General features: G+C 37.0%; 1 protein-coding gene across 1 annotated transcript in view; it reads right to left on the bottom strand.

Moving 5' to 3' along the window:
- Positions 1-21,833, bottom strand: part of LOC124607074 (oocyte zinc finger protein XlCOF26-like) — a 299,664-nt gene that overhangs the window by 69,832 nt on the left and 207,999 nt on the right. Inside the window, exon 4 of the mRNA XM_047139248.1 lies at positions 13,557-13,647. Within this exon, the coding sequence (XP_046995204.1) occupies positions 13,557-13,581 (25 nt within the window). The 5' untranslated portion in view covers positions 13,582-13,647. The remainder of the gene's footprint in view (positions 1-13,556; positions 13,648-21,833) is intronic.

Below are 21,833 nucleotides of genomic sequence, written 5' to 3'. Positions count from 1 at the left end.
GTAAAAAAGCTAGCACCATCTACTGGTTCTTTGCTCGAAGCTATGCTCAATTTACCCTTTGAAAACTTCATGAAAATTCATCTAGTAACTTTGGAGGTTAGTGTGTTCAAACAGACAGACATGGTAGTTTTCGTTTTATTATTAGTATAGGTCTTATGCATTATGGAGAGGAGGCTGATAGGCCTGTAGCTTTTTCTATCTTGTCTGACTCCTTTCTTGTGAAGTTAAAGTGGCTTGGTGACACAGCAGGTAGATGCCACCCTACAAATCCAAAGGCCCTGAAGTCAAACCACGAACTTCTTTTCTGCCAACTATTGCTTCTCTCACTTCTGGCAATGATTTGTTAATGTAAGAAACACCATGGTGCTCTGCAGTTCAAAGCCAATTTTAAACTGTAAGTGGCCTAATAAATGGCTGGGTAAATCAGTTCCAAGACCAAAAGAAGACAATAGCATTCCAACTCCAACAGGACCATACCTAGTACAGGACTGTGGTGCACAAATCAACCGACAAGTTGAGGATACCTTAATATTTTTAGAATTAGTACAGCACTGTTCAACTGTTGGAGAATTGTCTTACTCCATAAACTTTCTGTAGACAATGTTGGAAGTTCCTTTTGTATTACTTAACCATTTCCTTCCTTTGTACCTTCAATGTCTCTATCCACTAGTTCTGTTTAGATGCTCTTGCATCTGGTGAAAGACAGCAATGTGTTGGAGGGTAAAAGATTACATAGCAGAAGATTAAGAAGACTTACTTAATTAGTCCTGAGCAATTCATACCTTCAATGTCTTTGTCCACTAGTGTTGTTTAGATGCTCTTGCATCTGGTGAAAGACAACAATGTGTTGGAGGGTACAAGATTACATAACAGAAGATTAGGAATACACTTCAGTAGTCCTGAGCAATTATGTGAAATAATTCATGATTATCTTATTTGCAGGACCTGTGGTATTTCTTTCCCCTGATCAAGGAAGCTCTGGAATCAAAAGAATGATTTGTGACTATCTGTGTACACTTACTGCTGCTACCCTCAATAATTACTTTCTTTCTACCTTTGTTATTACAGTTTCATGTAGGTAACAATTATCATTATAGAAACTATGTATTGAATACTTTTAAATACATTCATTCACCAAAATAGAACTAATAGTCTCTGCATCCCTAAATGGAGCTACAAGATTTAGATGTACATTGAACAGCATATACTTAATTACAGTAATCTTTCATTCACATAGAGAACATTACGAAAAGTCATTACAGTCTTTTATGTATAGAATTCAAGACAAAGGCTCACAATTCACTTTTTTATTAAGTTTCCAAAGAAACTCATCAAAATGATCAGTTAACAGATTTAAAATTTGCATCAGTAAGAAAACACAAACTATGTGTTGCATCCAGTTTGTTTTGGTACGAACACTCAACTACACAAAAAAGTAACTGCAGAGTTCATATACAAGGCAACATAGGATGATATTTCATTAAGATACAATTTTCTTAAGTTATTAATGCAAGTAAATATAAGGGCCAGACACAGAAAACAATGCTTTGCAATTAAAACAATTTCAAAAATAAGCAGATTAATACAAAACTTCCTTTTTAAGTGAGTTTGCAGAAAATGTATCACACATGAGCTATGCAATTCCAATGCACTCAGTTTGTAAAAGTTTTAAAATGCTTTTGCAATTGACTTACAGGAGTCCATTATAGCCATGAACTTATTATTTTTAATAATGATCACTGGGATGAAATGTGTGAATGCATCCTGGGCAGACAGCTTCCCAGACTTGTGGCACCAACATGCACTTTTTTTAAATGCAGTAAAGCATATTAATGCAGGGCTGAGGATGAAGCAAACAATGGCTGACTTTGGGCATGTTGTATGGACACCACTTGGGACAATTGACAGATGGGGCTTCATAAGGCAGCATGTACTTGAACAGATATGTTAATGTTAAACATTTCTCATGGTTGTGGAACAAGTCAATATATTTTCATTTAAAATGTAATAACAAACATGTCACAAAGCATGCAAATGTTAAATACACTGACATGGATATGATAAGTCTTAGGCTATAGTAGCCGTACATTACTGTATATAAAAATCATTTAACAACACTTATTTACAAAGATCACATTACTGCACTGAATTTGTACAGAAGCCAGGTAATAACAAATTAATCACAAAATATGTAAATGTTCAATACAATGAGGTGCACATAATATTTCTTAGGCCTTGGTAGCCATGCATCATCGAATAGAAAAATTGTTTTACAACACTTATTTAATGTGATCCCATTATTGCACTGAATCTGTACAGAAGTCAGAGTGCACGTAATACTTGCACAGTTTGATATTACACTAGTGGGCAAACATTATGGACAAAATTGACTTCTGCATGATGTGTCACTGCCAAGTAACATAGCTTGATGAAACTTGTACCATACATAGAAAAAAACTGCCACAGTATAGTATCAAAATTGTACCTGAAAGAAATATGCAACAAGACCAACAGAAATAACACTTTTATTCAAAGACAATAATTACAGTGAAGTTATCACAATGTATGATAGTTCCCTGAACATTACAAAAGGCGGAAAAGGTGGGTCATGATTCTTAAATGGGTGTGTAATCACAACAGACAGCTATGCATGCTCTCCTATGTGCTCCCATGCTGGCCTCAAGGTTGGTAAGGAGTTCTTGTGGTTGGGCATTCCATTCTTCCACCAGCACAGCTGACAACTGCTGCTTGTAGAGGATGTGCTGCAATACATGCAGATTGCTACATTTGGGGAATATCCTGTCATTCCAAGAGGTCCTCTATCTGTACCATTTACCATTTGGTGCAGTTGGAGTTGGGCACTGTCATCCATTAACATGAAGCCAGGGCCTAATCCCCCCCCCCCCCTCCCCCTCCCCCAGAAAAGGGCACATGGGGAAGAAGTCCAGTCTCATAATATTGCTGATTAGTGGATGTACCCTGTTCAAAGATTTTGCGATCAGTAGACCCGTGCAATATTATGCCCCCCCCCCCACACACACCGTAACCAGAACTGTACCACCTAAACGATCTAGTTTCACAATGCTCCAGTTCCCACCTCTCACCATAAACAGGATATGTCCAGAATCCCCAATGCACATTGAATTGCCTCTCATCCAAGAAGAGCATGTGATCCTATTCCTTGTCAGTCCATCCTTTAGCTTTTCGCACCATCTTATATCTTTGAACACAGTACACTCGCCAGTCAGTGTTATTATGACATTGCACTCCTTTCCCATGTGTATTTTTTCAAGGGTGCATTAGGCCCTGACTTAATTTTTATGGATGACCACCTCGAACAGTGCTAGAGGAGGAGCTCTTGGAATCACAGGAAAATTGGTAAATGGACTGGCCTGCTCGTGCCCATGACTTGTATCACACTGACCAGACGTAGGAAGTGTTGGTGAAATGTACTGCAGCACATCCACATGTACTGAAAGCCATCCAACAGTAGACAACCACTCTGATGGAGTACCTACCACAAGAACTCATCACCAACCTTGTGGCCAGCAATCATGTTGCAGAGGATGCACTGCCATCCATTGTGATCTTATATCCTATTAAGAACCATGTCACGCCTTTTGTAAGGTCCAGTGGGCCATTGCAATCATGGTACTTCAGTCTGATTGTATCTTTGAAAAAAAGTGTCATTTTTGTTTCTCTCACTTCTTTCAGTTATCTCCTGTACTATACTGTAGCACTTCTTGTTATGAACAGTCTGAGTTACATCAAGCTATCTTACTTGGCAGTGACACATCATGTGAAATTTACATTCATGCTTAAGTCTTGCACACCAATTAATTAGTAACATATTCAAATCAGTCGGCTCTGCTAAGAAATTCACAAATGGATTAGAAGAAATTGGCCACCAATAAATCCTTTAGGCTCCTCTTAAACTGAACTTTATTAATACTTAAGCTTTTTATGGCTGCTGGTAAGTAACTGAAAATGTGTGTTTCTAAATAATGGACATATTTCTGGACCAAAGTGAATGACTTTAAATCTTTGTGACGATTATTCTTACTTCTAGTATTGATTCCAAAAACTTATCTGTTGGGCTGAAAAAGAGATATAATTTAATGACAAATTTCAGTAAGGTATAAATATATTGAGAAGCAGTAGTTAGTATTCCTAGTTTCCTAAACAAGCCTCCACAGCATGTTCTTGAGCTCATGTCATTAATGATAATTCTTATTACATATTTTTGGACTTGGTTCGATGAGTTATCCCAAAAATATGACCCCTTATGACGGTATGGAATGAAACCAAGCAAAGTATGGTAACTCTTTTATTTTTATATCCTCTGTGTCCATCAACATTCACACTGCAAAGAGAGATATGGACACTTCAGCATTTCTGTGGTATGTTCTGCCCAAATGAATTTATTACCAAGATGTAAGCCAAGAATTCAACACTGTCAACTTTTTCTTTCTGTCTGTTGTTATATTTTAGGCATATACCAGCAGGAAACCTCTCACAAATTAAAAACTGTGTTTAGTGTATTCTTTCAAAGTTTGGTGATGAAGTATTGGCTAGGAACCATTCATTAATGTCCATCAAATTTTCACTAAACAACCTTCCATAGCCTATTCTTGATTTGATATTTATTGCAATATTTGTATCACCTGCAAACAACTAACTTGGCATCTGGTAACATTAATGACAAAAAATCGTTGATCTTTACAAAAAATAAGGACCCTTAAGTGGAACCTTGTAGGGCTCCACAGGTGGATGGTGCCTGATAGTTTAATACATCTGTCATTCCTATTGACAACCTTTTTTTCCTAGAAGAGATTTAAGATTTGAACCATTTTGCAGCATTTCCTCTTACACTGTAATATTCTAATTTTAAATGTGAACATTTTTAGGTTAGGCTTTACTGTGATTTATTTAAAAGGATACTGTGATTTACAGAGCCAAAAGCCTTTGACAGGTAACAAAATAGACCAGCAGGCTTTAATTTATTGTTTAATGAATTAACTATATTCTATTCTCATTGTATATGTACATAGCCTTCTCAGTTTTGGAACTCTTTAGAAATCATTATTTTGTTACAAATGGACACCGTGTTGTACATGTAAAAGATCTCAGAATATCTAAGCATTTCTGCAATTAATAAGCATAAAAGTTACATTGGTTAAGGACTGAATGTGTACTCAAGGCCTCTTTAAAAAATTAAAATTTAAGATATTTCGAATGTACTGTTAAACTACAAGTGAAATGAAGTGTATACTGGAAAAACTGTAGATGCAAAATTATCTCCATATAACATTTACACTAAACTAAAAGCAATCATTTCCAAAAGTATTCAATAACAGTCACCAGCAGAAACACATCGAGGTACAAGAAAGTCGTCTCAGACCACGAAATATCTTAGTTCCCCAAGAATAATCCATAGTGAGCCAGAGTTTCTAAACTATTATCAAAGATACAAACAGATTTAGAGGAAAGTATTGCTTGCAATAAAAAGGTCTGCAAATGACAAAACAACATTTACTGCTGAAAGTGAAAAGAAACCAGTCTGGAAGGTAGTAAACAACAAAAAGGATAAACAAAACAAAACCACAGTAAATTACAGATAAAGAACAGGGATATGTCGATAAATGACCCACAAAAATTAGCAAATTTTGTAAACGAATGTTTTACACATATAACAGAAACTACAACAAAAAGTATCAAAATAAATTATTGTTCCTGCAAAAAATTATGTGACAGGTACAATGATGCTGATACCCACCACATATTATGAAGTAAGGAAAACTGTACAAAAATTAAAAAATAAGAAGTCAGCTGGCACAGATGAAATGCCAATCTGACTTCTTAAAGTTTGAGCAAATAGGACACAAGCCTAATCAACTGACATAATAAATCAACTTGCACCTGTACTAAAGAAAGGTGAAGCAGAACATATAGAAAACTACAGGCCTGATTCTCTGATGTCATCATTCTCAAGAATAATAAAAGCTGTCATGAAAGACAGACTAATGTGATATATGTAAAATAAGGGAAAGGCAACTTAAAGTTGTACAATGCACGGTGTATGGACATATGTAACACAAAACAGTATTCACACAAGCATTTAAGCTCTTGCTATTTTCTTCACAAAAGTATACCCATTCACATGCACAACCACACAGACACCCATACACACATTCCAAAAGTTGTGGCAAGACTGATTCTTGGGAACATTTGCCTTGGTAGATGGAGGTGGGAAATGGGTAGGGAAGTATGCATGAGGCAAGGAGGGGGTTACAGGATAGTATGAGCTACGTCTTTTCACAGATGACTCTGTGGCTGGACAACAAGATAAAGAAGTTCAGAGAGAAAAGTGTATAAGAGGTATAGTGAGAGGGAGAGGGGGGAGGGAGGGAGGGAGAGGGAGGAAAGGAGGGAGAAGGGGGGCAGACAGAGAGAGAGAGAGAGAGAGAGAAAATGGCCATGGTCAGGCAGGGTTGTGGGAGATGGCAGTGCTTGATCTCGGATAGAAGAGAGAAAGGAAAAGTTAAGGTGAGGCAGTGGGAAACAAGTTAGCAGAGGTTTAGGCCAGGGGTACTCCGAGAGTGCAGGATGCGCTGGAAAGACACTTCCCATCTGTGTAGTTCAGCAGCATAGCTGATATATAACATAGCTGCTTTCACAAATGGTACTGCTTTTTATTGGGTGCATACTGTCTTTGTTGGTCAATACCTCCATATTATTATCCATACACTCCCATACTACATTCAAGACTCTGGTCATTTCCTTTTCCTTCACTGTCTTTCAACAGTTCCTGCCCCATTAACACTAGACTCTTTGTTGATCACTGGCAGTGGTGTCGTCGCACACTAGCATTCCCTTGCCCATGGCCTTGCAGCAATGTAACATTACCTTTCCCAATGTTGTCCTGATACCAAAACTACCACATCTTTCCTAATCTTCTTTGCCATCCACAACTTGACCTACTTTTATTTCACTTTCAAATGCCAAATCTATAATAAATTGTGGATGCTGCAGGGATGTCGCACCAACTTATTTATGTATCATCTGTAGGAATCCTTACTATCCATTCAACACCTAAAACCCCTTGTCTGGTTCAGATTCACTGATGACATTTTCATGATCAAGACTCATGGCCTTTGCTCTTTCATCCACAACCTCAAAACCTACTCCCAAATCTGCTTCACCTGGTACTTCTCAACTTAACGAGCCACATTTCTAGATGTGAATCTTCATCTCACGGATGGCACCATAAATGTGTTTGTTCATATCAAGCACACCAAACACAACATTACATCAACTTTGACATCTGTCACTTGCTCCATGCCAGAAGATCACTTCCTAACAGCCTCACCAACCTTATAAGCCACATCTGGTAATCAGGAGCTACTGAAATATACTTATAACCTTATCAGAGACTTTACTGACAGACAATATCCTTTCCAGACCATCCATAAACAGATCTGCCATGCCATCTTCTCCTCTGACACCAGTAAACCTATTAACCAGTCAGTGACCAACAATCCTCTGAAGGGCCTCGAAAAGCTCCATGTCCTTCACTAGGCGTGTGACTATGTCTGTGATGAGGGAATACTACCAAAAATCCTACCCATATCATCCATAGCAGCCTCCCCCTCCCTCCCCTCCCCCCCTGCTGTCACCACCTATTGCAGACCAGCACTAGTATTACCCACCCAACAAAAGGCAGGGCCATGTATCAAAACAGCCTTGTTATAAATCAGCTATTCTTTGTGAGAATGACAAGTAACCATGTGTCTACTCGCATGAATGGCCACCACCAAACTGTGGCAAACTGAAAATTTGACCATCCAGTTGCCGAACATTGTGTACACCACAGCGCAGATGACTTCAACAGCTGCTTCACTTAGCATGCCATTTGGATATTACCAACCAGCACAACTTTCTCTGAATTCCATAAGTTGGAAGTGTCTAGTTATCTTATCCTACACTTTCACAAACCACTGGCCTCAACCTCCGCTAACCTGTTTCCCACTGCATCACCTTACCTTTTCCTTTCTCTCTTCTGTTGATATCACTCCCTCCACATCCACATCATGTAGTGCTTTCTCCCGCCACTCTTCCTCCTCCCCCCTCCCCATGTGGAAGATATCTCTCTTTCTTCCTCTTTTCTGAACTTCTTTCCTCTTGTCGTGGAGCCAGTGAGTCATCTGCTGCCCTCCTAGCCTTGTGGATTCATTCTCATCTTCTCCCCAACACCATACTCCCAGGCAACTACTCTTAATAATCAATAACCAATAATTGGTCTCACCATACCTGTGAGAGTTTTTTTTGCATGTCTATGTGTGTGTGTGTGTGTGTGTGTGTGTGTGTGTGTGTGCTTTTATTAGAAATGGAACAAGTGCTCCAAAGCTAGTATGAATAATGTTTTCTGTTATGTGCATCATACATCAGTCTGCTTTAGACAGTGGTTGGCCTTGCCTTATTTTGTGTATTGTTCCATCCAAGAATTTCCATTATTGTTATACATTATTGATTCAGCTTCTTTCCATCCCACAACCTTTGTTACTGTCTTTCCCTGCTTACCTACAACTCATTTGTCCTTTCTGTATTTTTCAATACATCTGTACTTATTTCTCCCCTCACTGCCTGCCTTGAAAATATACACCAGCTGTTCTCTGTTGCACAATTTGAATGTCCATTGTTGTTGTGGCCCACCATGCTAATAAGTATGGTACTAAAACTTCCTGCTCAAACAGTGATGGTCTCTTTTTGGACATTTAACTCCACTGCTGTTTCTACCAAAGTGCCCATTACTGACTACATGCCCAATTTGACTGTTAGCCCACTGTATGTGTCTATTGATGACTGCATTGTATGACTGTGCTTGTTTACTTACTGTCATGCATGCCTGTTCATGATCAAACATTTTTGTTTATGCGCAAGCAACTGCTTCCTGCTTCTTTAAAATATTTTCTACCCTTAGTTAACTTCCCATGAAACCCACCAGGTTAAAGGTTAGCCGAGGGCACTAATGTGCTGCTTCCCGTACTCGAGTCCTACATGCCTACATAGAAAGCAACACAGTGGTTGCATATTAGCTGCAGCAAGCTGTAGGCTTGTAGGCTGTAGCTGTAGGCTTGTAGACAAGCTAAGCTGCAACCACCGTGCTGCATTCTATGTGAGCATGACAACCAACAATCTGTCTGTCCATATGAATGGCAACTGACAAACTGTGGCCAAGGAACAAGTGGACCACCCTGTTGCAGAACACGCTGCCAAACATGATAGCCTTCATTTCAATGACTGCTTCACAACCTGTGCCATATTGATCCTTCCCACTAACACCAGCTTTTCTGAATTGCGCAGGTGGGAACTTCCCCTGCAATACATCCTACGTTCCTGTAACCCTCCTGGCCTCAACCACCATTTGTCACTCTCCTCACCCATCCGTAGTCCCTTCCCTGCTCCCATTCCAGAACTAAACAGTCGTCATTCCACCACTACATCCAGTCTTTTTTTATTTATTTCTCTCTTTTTTCACTATTCTCCCCCCCCCCCTTCCCTACCACATAACCTGCAGCACTTCACTGTCCGCCATCCCCCTCCCTGCCCCAGCCTCCTCCTTTCCCCCACCCAGTCGCCACTCCCATATATATGCACTGGTGCCGCTGCTCATAGTGGGCAGTTGCATTTGCGTGAGTGTGTGTGTGTGTGTGTGTGTGTGTGTGTGTGTGTGTGTGTGTGTGCGTGCGTGTGTGTGTGTATTGGTTTCTATTGTTGACAAAGGCCATTGGACGAAAGCTTTACGTGTGAAAATCTTTTCGTTGTGCCTATTTGTGATTCAGCACCTCCACTATATGGTGAGTAGCAACTTTCTTTCAGATAATATTGTTAGGCTAATGAATTATTTGAATAAATATATTTTCAATGGAGTTTCTGGAGTAGTATTAGTGAAAAACCAGCATTAGTAGAGTTTGCAAACGTGGGACTTGATGCACTAGATAAGGATGAATGTGTTGTGTATAGTTTTAGATCTACCGAAAGGCCTTTGATACTACTGACCATCACATTCTTTTAAAAAATAATCATTATGAATAAGAGGAAATGCCATCGGGAAAAAGAGAACAAAGAATAGGGGTACCACAGTTTGCAAATAAAACAAAATTCTTAGTGACAATATTAGGAAGGAAAGTTGCCACTCACCATATAGCAGAGATCCTGAGTTGCAATAGGCACAACAAAAAAAAAAAAAAAAAAAAAAATGCACACAATTATAGCTTTTGGCCATTAAGGCCATTGTCAACAATAGACACACATACACACAAGCGCTGCCGCGTGCGCGCCCACACACACACACACACACACACACACACACACACACACACACACACACACACACACAAACGTAACTTGCACACATGTCTGCAGTCTCAGATAACTGAAATCACACTACAGTGCAAGCTGTAATTGTGTGACTCTTTTTGTTGTGCCTATCGCAACTCGGCATCTCCGCTATATGGTGAGTGGCAACTTGCCTTCCTAATATTGTTACATTCCATCCTGGATTTTCCATTGTTTGAAAATTCTTAGTGAAACATATAATAAACAAAGCAGTTTCTCAAGCTGCAGATCAAGCCCAATATTGTTTTTTATGCACACCAATGACTTTCCAGACAATGGTCAACATGGAGAAAAAAATATTTTTCCTTCTGACAATAGCAAAATGATGAGAATATGTACATTATTACAACACAAGAAGCAATAGATCCATTTATACTCCGTATCACAAACTGTGAAAATCAGTTAATGTTTATGAGCTTATAGGGCCAAATTTTTTAATAAGTTTTCACAAAATTTACATGAACTATCTGACCAAAAGTTCAAACAAATACTGCATGACTGATTCACTGCCTATCTGTTCTATAATATAAAGGAATTTATTTAGTGTAATATAGTACTATAATGTTAATAACTAACCTATTGTACTTCTGAATTAACAACTGCATTGTATTATATATGTGACATTTTCTATTGCTGTAATGGCCTAATGACAATAAAATTATTATTATTGTTATTGTTATTATCATTATGATTGCATATAACAGAGAAAACACCATAATGTTTGCAATGTGTCATCAAGCAATAAACTTACACTGAGCATAAAGAAAACAAACAGCATACATTTCTGCTTAAAGCAGAAAAACATTTCCGTAAAATTAAATGTACATCATAATTTCATAGACTGTATAGCAAATATAAAACTCTAATAACTAATACCGAATGTCAGCGGACACAACCAAACACATTTTGGAACTCCTAAAACAACTTAATTAAGCCACATTTACATTTCAAATCATTGCAAAAATTGGGGAGTGACAAATCAGTAAGCTGGCATATTTTACATATCTTCTTTCAGTAATGTCACATGGAATAATGTTCTGGAGAAACTCAACTTTAAGAAAGAAAGTGTTCATTGCTCAAGACTTTGCTGTAAGAATAATACCAATGATCATCTGGCAGACATCTGTTAAAGGAGTTAGGCCTCCTGACAACTGCTTCACAGTATATTTATCCCCTTATGAAGTTTGTTGTAAATAATCCACTGCAGTTCAAAATTAACATTGGTGTACAATATTACAATCCCAGAAGAAAAACAACATTCATTACACCACATTAAGATTGTCCTTAGCACAAAAAGAGGTACACAGTGCTGTCACCTAAATTTCTGATCACTTATCAAGCAATATAAAATGTCTGACAGACTGAAAAATTAAATTTGAAAATGAACTGAAAAAGGTATCCAGTTTGCTTAACAGTCCTTTCATCAGTGTGTAGTGTACAATGTCTTATAGTTACATGCTATTCCTACATACACTCCATTTTTAGCTATAGAATAATTTTTTGGGTGTCACATACACAAAACATGGACACACAGTCATCAATTACAGAAAAGGGTCATTAGAAGTAACATAGCAACTGAGATTCTTGTAAGAATTTGTTTAAACAGCTGGGAATTCTAACTGCACCATGTGAGTACATCCACCAATCTGTTGTGGACATCAAAAAGAGCCAGACTAAACTTTCATTAATAAATAAACAGAAACCACAAAAGAGCATTTTCTACAAGAGAAAATTATACAATAAATTCCCCATGGAAGTTAAAGAGACAAGTAAAATCCAAATATTTAAAAATTCATTTCAATCATACCTCTTAAATAATTTGTGCTAGAAAGACAATGATTATTTAGACAACACAGCGTAGGTATTGCACCTGTCACTCTACAGTAAAATGTCATAGTTCAATGATTCTTACTGTAGAATCCTATAGACAATATCTGTGATGGATAATCCTAAACTCTTCCAATTTTCTTGAGCTCAACATCACATTGGTGATCTTCTGACTCAGCTTTTCAGATGTTCCAAAGGGACAACATGAAGAATTAAATACAATGGTGGCAGTATCTTCAAGGTCCGGTCCTCATGCCAGCTGAGGGAGAGAGAGGGAGGAAGGGAGGGGGAAGAGAGGGAGGGGGGGGGGGGGGGGAGAGAGAGAGAGAGAGAGAGAGAGAGAGAGAGAGAGAGAGAGAGAGAGAGAGGGGGGGGGGGGGGATGTGTGTCTAATGTGGGCAGTGACCAGTGATAATTTCTTAGGAAATACAAGTAAAAAACGCTGTACACATTATAAAAATTAACAACACAACACTACTCATCTTGACCTACATAAGATAATATTGATGTATGCATGAATTAAAAATTGTTTCCTGTGTCAGTAAAGAATTCGTGTATGATATTTTGCAAATGATCTATTGATGAATCAACAACTAAATAATTAACTATGCAGATGGCAATTAAAAGCTCTGTTTTTAGTGGTTTAAGGTAACTTTTTATTTTTGATTGCTAAAATACACATATTTGTTAAATTATCTTATGAAATAATGCATGCTGTATTCAGCAACTACATTATGAATAAATGATTGAATAACAGTAAAAGTTATATTCCTGTAAATGGAGAATAGCATGACTGCAATACCCCATGTTCAACAACAGAATTTTCACACAGTCTTTAATACAGAGAGGTGGCTCTGTGTCACCAAGAGAAAACAGTGATCTTGTTTTATAATTTTACGAACAAAGACCTGTCTAGATCACATATTTTTATAAATACATGATCTAGTATGTGCACTGTTCATAAAATTGTCTCTGGAGCTCTCTGTATTCATGAATTATTAGTCCCTGACACAAAGAAAATAACTTTCTAACAGAGAATTTATTTATATTACAAATCACTGACATCAATCTTGTATTTTCAGTGTACATTAAAATTTTAAGTAGAAATACACTCATTTCTTTATTTTCATTCCTCAACATTTATCAATCCTGAAATAATTCACTACATTCTATGGTGACACCGGATGTGTTGTTCAATATTGCTCTTCCTATGACTTCTTTTCTGGCAAAAAGGACACTGAAACTGTGGAGGTTTGCCACATTCATATTTTACATGTCTTGCCAAAGTAGTCTTCCACATGTAAGTTTTACTACATTGTGTGCACCTGTACCTCTTTGAGTTGTAGTCGAATACATCAGAGTAAACTCCAGACACAGAGCTGCTTGTCATTAATGTCTCAGGCAGCCACAAGTCATTCATCACTGGAAATAAAAATACACTGGTGTCACATAAAGGCCAAGTAAAGTAAAAACATATACTAAAGGGTTAAGATTATGTATAAATCATGGATTATATGAAGCTGGATAACACACTATCCTGCTGCTGACCTTGTTGAATAATTCAGGATTAGAAAAAAAAATTTCTTTTGCAAATACAAAAGAAATAAATCAGAAACAAACTGTAACTTCAATAAGAGTATATTATGATAAAATAAAGCATGCAGACAAGTTGTCCACTCAATCACAAACAAATGATACATGTGTACAGCATGTGTGACATGATCAATTTTAACTGTAAGTCAAGAATTGTGTACAAACCCTTGCATTAAAAGTCGTGTCAGTGAATTTCACTGCTTTTGTTTTCACGGATCAATTTACCCAGTGAACATTACAATTTCAGATATAGCTTCTACCTAACATGTGATTTTTTAAAAATTTACTCCCCAGCTGTTCAAAAATATGTTTTTCATCAGTATTATCATTGTAGATCCATTAAGATTCCACAACAACATTTTTCGAATTCTTTGGCTTCTATATTTATTGGTCAATGTGATATTCATGTGCATACAGTAGATTAAATTGCATTCACTTACCAATTAAGCAATTAATTCTGTTGGTCTACTGTTCCATAACTATAGTGTGGAGTGTGAAATGTTCTGAAACTTCCTGGCAAATTAAAAATTTATTTCAGAAGTCTTCGTTCAGCATGGTGGGCAGCAGGACTTCTGTTAAATCTGGAATGTTGCAGAGAGATATTGGCAGCACAGAAACTGGCAGCATTAATTGTGAGTCTCACCTGCATGGCGCAATCAGTAGGAGCACTGCATGTGAATACTGTGGTTTTGGGTTTGAGTTCTAGCCAACACAAAGTTTTAATCTGCCACAAAGTTTTATTACATTCTCCTTTTGACGATCTTCGAACTAACAGCGAATGGTAAGGGAGAAACAAAACAAAAATGAAGAGCACTATGATCAGACTCCCAGCTCTGTCAGCTCATGATACAGAAAAATGAATGGTGCATTGCATGGAGTACATAAGTGATTAATTGTTAGAAGTTCTCCTACAGATTTTCACTACTTTCTATTCCTTATCTTCAAGTTAACTTTCATGAAGTTACATGAACAATTCAGGTAATGTGCTTGGCACTGACAACAAACAAATGGCGCTTGGAAATGACAAAGGGTTCCTTTGTTCACTGACATGTTTATGGTTCTGTTTCCACTAACTACAAAAGCTTAATATAATTTTGATTACTGGTAATGGCAAACTAAAATAAGTAGTAAAACATTAGCACTGAAAGTTCTAAAGAAATTGATAGTAGCAATGAAAATCTCCTGAGATCCAAATACCTCATCACAGTTAACTACAGGTATTTTCCTGTCAACTAAAATTACAATATAATTCAAATTACAACAATTATGAGGCAAGCAGAGTCTCAGATTTGCCTAACCTATGCTTTGTTCTGTAAAAGGAGGTATTTCTTTTGGTTTGTGAGACACACAATGCATATATTATATAAAATGTTGTATTCATCTGTGTACAGTATAATAAGTGCGTAATAACAGTTTTGGTTTCAGGGCATATTATTATATAGGTCTTTAATAATAAATTTATCACTTTACAGTAGTTACCAACAGTGATTTTCCATGATTTCTTCAACGGTATGTAGTGTTTTGGATCATTAAAATTGAATAAAGACAGAATTTTTTGATGTGAAATGACTAGGCAAACAAGTATTCAGTAGAAAAGAAGACTCACTTTTTGTTCCTCAGTACACAAAAACCATTGAAACTCGGCAATACACAATTTTTAAGCACAATTCAACTGTTCCTGGTACAAATGAACAGACTTTATTTTCAAGAATTGAAGGAAAGGATATGGTATCTTCATATGACAACTGTAATCAAACTAAGCATGACACAGCAGCTGAAATCAGCAACTTCATAACAACCAAAAAATTATTATGACTTAAGTTCTTCAAAAGGAATGCTATGACAGTAAATTTCATATTATTACATGTACGAAGCACTGTGAAGAGAATTTGGAAAGTTGGAAATCTACAAATGGATAAGTACTAAAATGCTACTTACCATAAAGAAGATGTGTCAAGTTTCAGACAGGTACAATTAAAATACACTCACATAGAGTTTTTGGCAACAGCCTTCATCAGTAAAGGAGACACACGTACCATTCACACCCACAAGCAAGCACACCCCAAGCACACACGACTGCCGACACCATCATCTCAAGCCAGAATGCATTCCGGCCTGAGATGCTGGAATTGGCAGTCGTGTGTGCTTGACTGTGTGTGTGAATGGTGTGTGCTTCTCTTTACTGATGAAGGCTGTGGCCGAAAGCTCTACGTAAGTGTCTTTTAATCATGCCTATCTGCAACTTAACATGTCTTCTTTAAGGTAAGTAGCAATGTGTCTTTTCCTACATTGTTGATATCCTGGAGTTTCCATTGTTTGATAAGTACTGGTATGATTTTTATATTGCTTTAGGTCTGAACATCATCCTCTCTACCTTTAATACACCTCTTGTAGTGATGGTGCATGATGATCCAGAGGAAACTATTGCTTCTGCAAATGCTAAAAATGTCAGTACAGGATGTTTCAATCATGTGAAAAGACACAAAGCTTGTTTAAACAGACATAAACTGGATGATGAAATTCAGCTGTTAATTTAACTCCACTGTTTTATCTTTAAAAATGAACTAGTGTATAATGATGCACTCTCCAGGGCAACAAGTTTTTCCTATTATAGCTTGTCCTATTCCAATGCATTTTGTAGTGAGCAGATTCCAAATAATTTTCTATTGGGTTCATAAAGACAGTCTTAATTCATTAAATGAAACAATAAACCTTGCTACTGTCTCCTTCTTTCTTTCGAGTGAAAAAAGTTTTGGTTTTCATATTCTTAAGCATAAATTGTCAAGTTATATCTGCTATCCAGAGTTGAAATGAAATCTTATCTGCAGTTAGGAGTAAATATATAAAGTCATAGAAGCCTTTTACAAAATAGCCCTGTATAGTCACCATCTACACTTGAATATAAACTTGGGTGTATATCATCCAGGAACAAAACTTTACAACAGATTACCAAGACATATAAAATCTCTTACTGAACTACAAAGCTTTAAAAAGTCTGTGACATCCTACCTTCTGAAAAACTGCTACTATTCAGTCTCACAGTATCTTATGCAAGAAAAAATGTAATTTGTATCTTTAATTGTAGAAATAAGTTATAAATATACAGTATTTCAAAAATTTGTAATTATTAACTGTATAGATCCAATTTGTCATAAAAATTTATAAAATTTATGTTTGATATTTGAAAATCCAATAGCCAAAAAATGTTTTCTGTCCAATATCCTGTGTACAATATATGTACTTAAAAAGAGATTTATATGGACAAATAAATAAATAAATAAATAAATTGATCACAAAGACCACATGCATAAAATCTGGGTATGCCGCACTACCGTATTAGGCTTCATCATAAGATCTTCAATGTATAGAGTAAACTATTAGATATTAATAGCTTGTGCCTGTTAATATCAACAGAGAGAAGCATTTATAAAAGAAATAGCTTTTGTTGTGGATTGATGACTTCCCTTGATTAGAAATAAACTACGTTTTGCTGCTGTAAGATAGTTTACCTGATAAGATGACAGTTAGAAGAACATAACTTTAAAGAACTGGGAGGCTGTATTTATTTTATACATGTAGTTTCATTTTACCAGAATTGTGAATAACGTGTACACATATTAGAACATCAAGAGGTGTAGCTAAATATATTCACTGATAATTTATGCCAACAGAGAAGGATAATGACTTCTATCCTTTTTCACTATTCTAGATGCTGAACTTCAGAAATTATGAGCGACTATCTCAGACTTAGTATTTTTAATATTTTTACCAGTATTTTTACTGTATTTTCATCCCTAATACTACAGTCGTACATGATGGAAGAATAAGTCACACTATCCAAATATGCTTGGAAACCGAGAGGGCAAGGGACTGAATCTCAGTAGGACAATGGATTTTTCAGTCTGCATTTTCACCTAGCCTTCACCTCACAATAATGTGAGGACCCACCAGAAATTGCATTTGGTTTGGATTCCCTATTAAATTGTAAGCCCCTTTCTCTGGTTGGATAGTTGGGGTAGGTTAGGGGCATGCAAGTCATCAAAGGGTGTCCACTTGAATGACTTGCACCAGGCCACTGAACTGTACAAAATTATTATTATTATTATTATTATATGCATGCGATTGTATTCGTGCCCCAAAAGCACTTGTGATGATTCATGAAATGCAACAAAGAACTGAACAACAAATTATGAATTTTTTTTGTATTGGTTTATAGGTTGTAGATCACTTTTCCTAGCATGTTCAAATTTCAGTACTTGTTCATGACACAAATTATGCTTGTTGTGGGTGGCATTTCATGATAATAAATGTATCTGTAGGATTTTGATAGAAAAGGACAACAAAATGCCAAAATTTCTTCAAAAGTGAGGAATTTATACCATACATGTCAAACAAGAAAATAATTTACAGATATAGTTATTTTTGTTTATTTAGTATTACGAGGGTTATTCCAAAAGTAAGGTCCGATTGATTGCCAAATTGAAACCACAGTGAATATCAGAAATGTTTTACTTGTAACAATTAGCTACACCTTTCAGCTACTTCTCTACGTAGTCGCCGTTCTGACTTAGACTTTTGTCATAGCGTTGTACCAACTTTTCAATAGCCTCATCATAGAAGGCAGCCGCCAGTGCTTTCCGCCAATTCTCCACGCTGGCCTACACCTCGTTGTCTGTGTCAAAATGTTGTCTTCAAAGACAGCGGTTCATGTGACCAGAGATGCGGCTGAGAATTGTCGTGAAGACGAAACAGCACGACAGTTATGTAATGTTGGCTGCATAGCTTCAGGCGAAATTTCTCACCAGGCCCTCGTACTTGGCGGCAGACACTATTTTCTAGACATCTTTACGCACTCACTGCGAGCTCAGAAATGAGAAGAGCGACGTGATGCTAACTGGGGTTATACTAGAGACACTACCCAACACATCTGTGCAAAGCTTTATCGGATTTTCATAGTCGTTTCCATTTCGCGACCGATCGGACCTTACTTTTGGAATAACCCTCGTATTATGACTCCTCATTTTGACTATCTAGTAATAGCTGATGAACAATAAAATAAGATGACAAAGTTATACATCACAATTAACATCTGCAAATGTGGTTCAGATATCAATCAGTTTCTATTTAAGACTACTCTTCAGACAGAGAATACAGCAGAATTTTGTAGTTTCTAAAATCTAATCTGGCAGTGCGCTGATTACACTGCAGTATCTGTGTCAAGCTTGCATATCTAATTACCTTGTGACCAAACAATTATTGTTATTTTTTAACAAAACCTTTAATATATCAAATTTTCAAATGGTTTGATTAGAATATGAGGCTTATAATTTTAAATTGGTATCCTCCCAAAGAAATCCAGTTTAATTGGCAAAGTGGAGACTCTCAGGCTTTTAATTAGTGACCAGTTTTCATTGCCCAAAATACCAGAGCAGGCAGAGGAACAAAGGGCCTACATTGTGATTGAAGTGTCCTAAAGCCTCTTTGTAAAGGTCTCACATCAAGCGATGCAAGCTGCAGAGAAACACTGAGCATTTTCTGTGTTAGGACACCCCTGTATAGGATGAAGCCACCTATGCTTCAACATAGTGTTACCTGTTTTTCTTTATTATAGCATAATTGTAATGGAAAACAACACATTTATTGGAGTATAAAATCATTGCCCTCAGTTGAAGCACATTTCCGACACCAAGTTAAAAGTGTAAAAATACAAAACTGAGAAGAATGTTAATGTGACAAAGGGCCAGGGGGGCTGCAAAACCTTCTACACAGACAGACAGTGACGAACAAATCTGACAGCTGTAACTATGGATCAACTGCTACAACATATTTCCTCTCTTCAATCTCCTTAGGTTAGTTTTAAGTAATAGAAAGGCAATATCTGCTATGATCTTCCACTGGTGCCTGGTAAGTTCTAAAGAGTATGTTCAGAGCAGCATCAATATGCAATAGTTAATATTGGATTTATTTTGGCAACTGCCTGATGCACTATTAGTCTTACAGGTACACAGGTATGCAATTTTAATAAATGGGTATCTTGCAGCTGACTCTGTGAAGTAGTGGATAATGTTGAAAATAACACTGTCAATGACTTAGATCTCCTGAGAGGTCTACTATGAAAAATGCCTAGAAAACTAGAAAATAAATTAAGATGCTTCAGAGTAAGGGCATCCTCAAGTTGTGGCAACAACAATATATGAGCAATCTATTTCTGAGACACTGGCTGGAAGTCAGCTCCAGAGCATATCTTCCAGAGTTCAGTGTTCCATCATCATCATTATGAGCTGATAAATATGTCTTCAATTTTCTCAATGTGAAAGTAAAGTTTCTAAAAAAATTCAAAACTGGGCAAAGAATATTTTTAAATTTATGTATCTATCACTACTTTTTCCATTGTTCTTTTAGCTGTTTTGGTAGCTACCATATTTGGTTTGTATGATGTGAAAAACCAGGCAGCTATGTTGGCACCACCAACAGATAACTATATTTATTAGGTAGACAAAACCTTCTACAGAGTCATATCAAACCTCACATGCCTTAGGAGCTAATACACCAAGAGCACTAGAAATTCTTGCAAAGTGGTGCACCAGGTGGGCAAGTCATAAGGTGCTTCTGTCCACATATACAGTACACCGAAGCTGACAGCTAGAGCCCAATACATATTTTTAACAGTTGTTGAGCATTTTGCATCAGTAAATGCCATGGGGGCAGAAAGAAAAAGGAAAAGAATTTTGTTACACAATTTAACTTGAAGGTGATGGTGGATCAGTGTTTTTAGGATATTTTTCCACTGATATTATACGATATCTAGGTGTTTCAGGGAAGCACAAATGGGTAACTTCAACCTCAAGGATACCTTCAATTCAGGCCAGTCGTCAACATGTCGCAGTACAAATCACTGTCACAGATGGGTTCAATTCAATAAGTATCCACGTTATGACTGAAGATAACTTTTTTAAATACAAGCTGTTTATTTTTCAGGACAGTTCCATTTTAGTGATACACACTTTTCACAGTGCTCTAGTCATTTTTCTAGACCCTTTCAAAAACATAAAAATTATTAAGCTCTCTACAAAATACCTCTATCTTGACAATGATGACCTCCTCACTTGACCACAATTCCATGCCTGTGAGCTAGTGTGTTTGGCAACAAGAAAAAGTTGCAGAGGCAGGTCAGCTGCACAATTTTGTGTGCGCATTGGGGGGACTTTAATTCATAATGCAATTCAAGCAGCTTCACAGCAACAACTCCAGACAAATGTGTTGGCACATTATAGTTTGAAACAACACTAAATAGCGTCATATTTTCTTCAATTTCTTGACAAAGTAGTGCAATATGTCACTGTAGTACTGTCCATTTATCACTTTTCTAAGATGTCTGTGAATAGGTTGCCCCTCGCATCCCAATGAGATATCTTCACCTACTTTGGAGCACATTCACCAAAAAAAGTCGTTTTGAATGTTAGATGGTTTCTGTGGTATAATGATGAACCCAGGTTTTATTGATGGTAACAACTCCACAAAAAAGTTTTTCAGATTTCACTTAAATTCCTCAAACACTGCGTCAAAACTGAATGCCGCACCTGTCCGCTGTCCACTGTCAAGAATGATGGCAACCATGTCACTGACAATTTTCTCATCGTCAACATATCACATAAACATTAACTGCATTCCTATTGATACACCTTTACATACCTATAGCCTCTGCTACTTCACACAGTTTCATTTGAGGATCTGCAACACTCATACCATGCTTTTTTTTGTTTTTTTGTTTTTATTGTTCAATCAATTATTTCTTTGCTAGCGGTACCTCAGGGGTATTCCAGAAGGTTATAAAAAAGCAGGTTCCTGACAGTGTTTAAACTTATTGGACCCAATTTAATTGCTGTGATCGATGGCAAAGTGTCCCTATGGTGCACTCAATTTCACTTTTACCTTATCACGCATTCAAATCTAAAAGCCCAAAGTGAATCACTGCGCAGCTCTGCATTTTTCAGCACAACTTACTGAAATGGTCT

The sequence above is a fragment of the Schistocerca americana genome, chromosome 3 (genome assembly GCF_021461395.2).
Source record: "Schistocerca americana isolate TAMUIC-IGC-003095 chromosome 3, iqSchAmer2.1, whole genome shotgun sequence".
In the NCBI taxonomy this organism is placed as follows: domain Eukaryota; kingdom Metazoa; phylum Arthropoda; class Insecta; order Orthoptera; family Acrididae; genus Schistocerca; species Schistocerca americana.
This window is presented reverse-complemented; position numbering and strand designations above follow the sequence as displayed.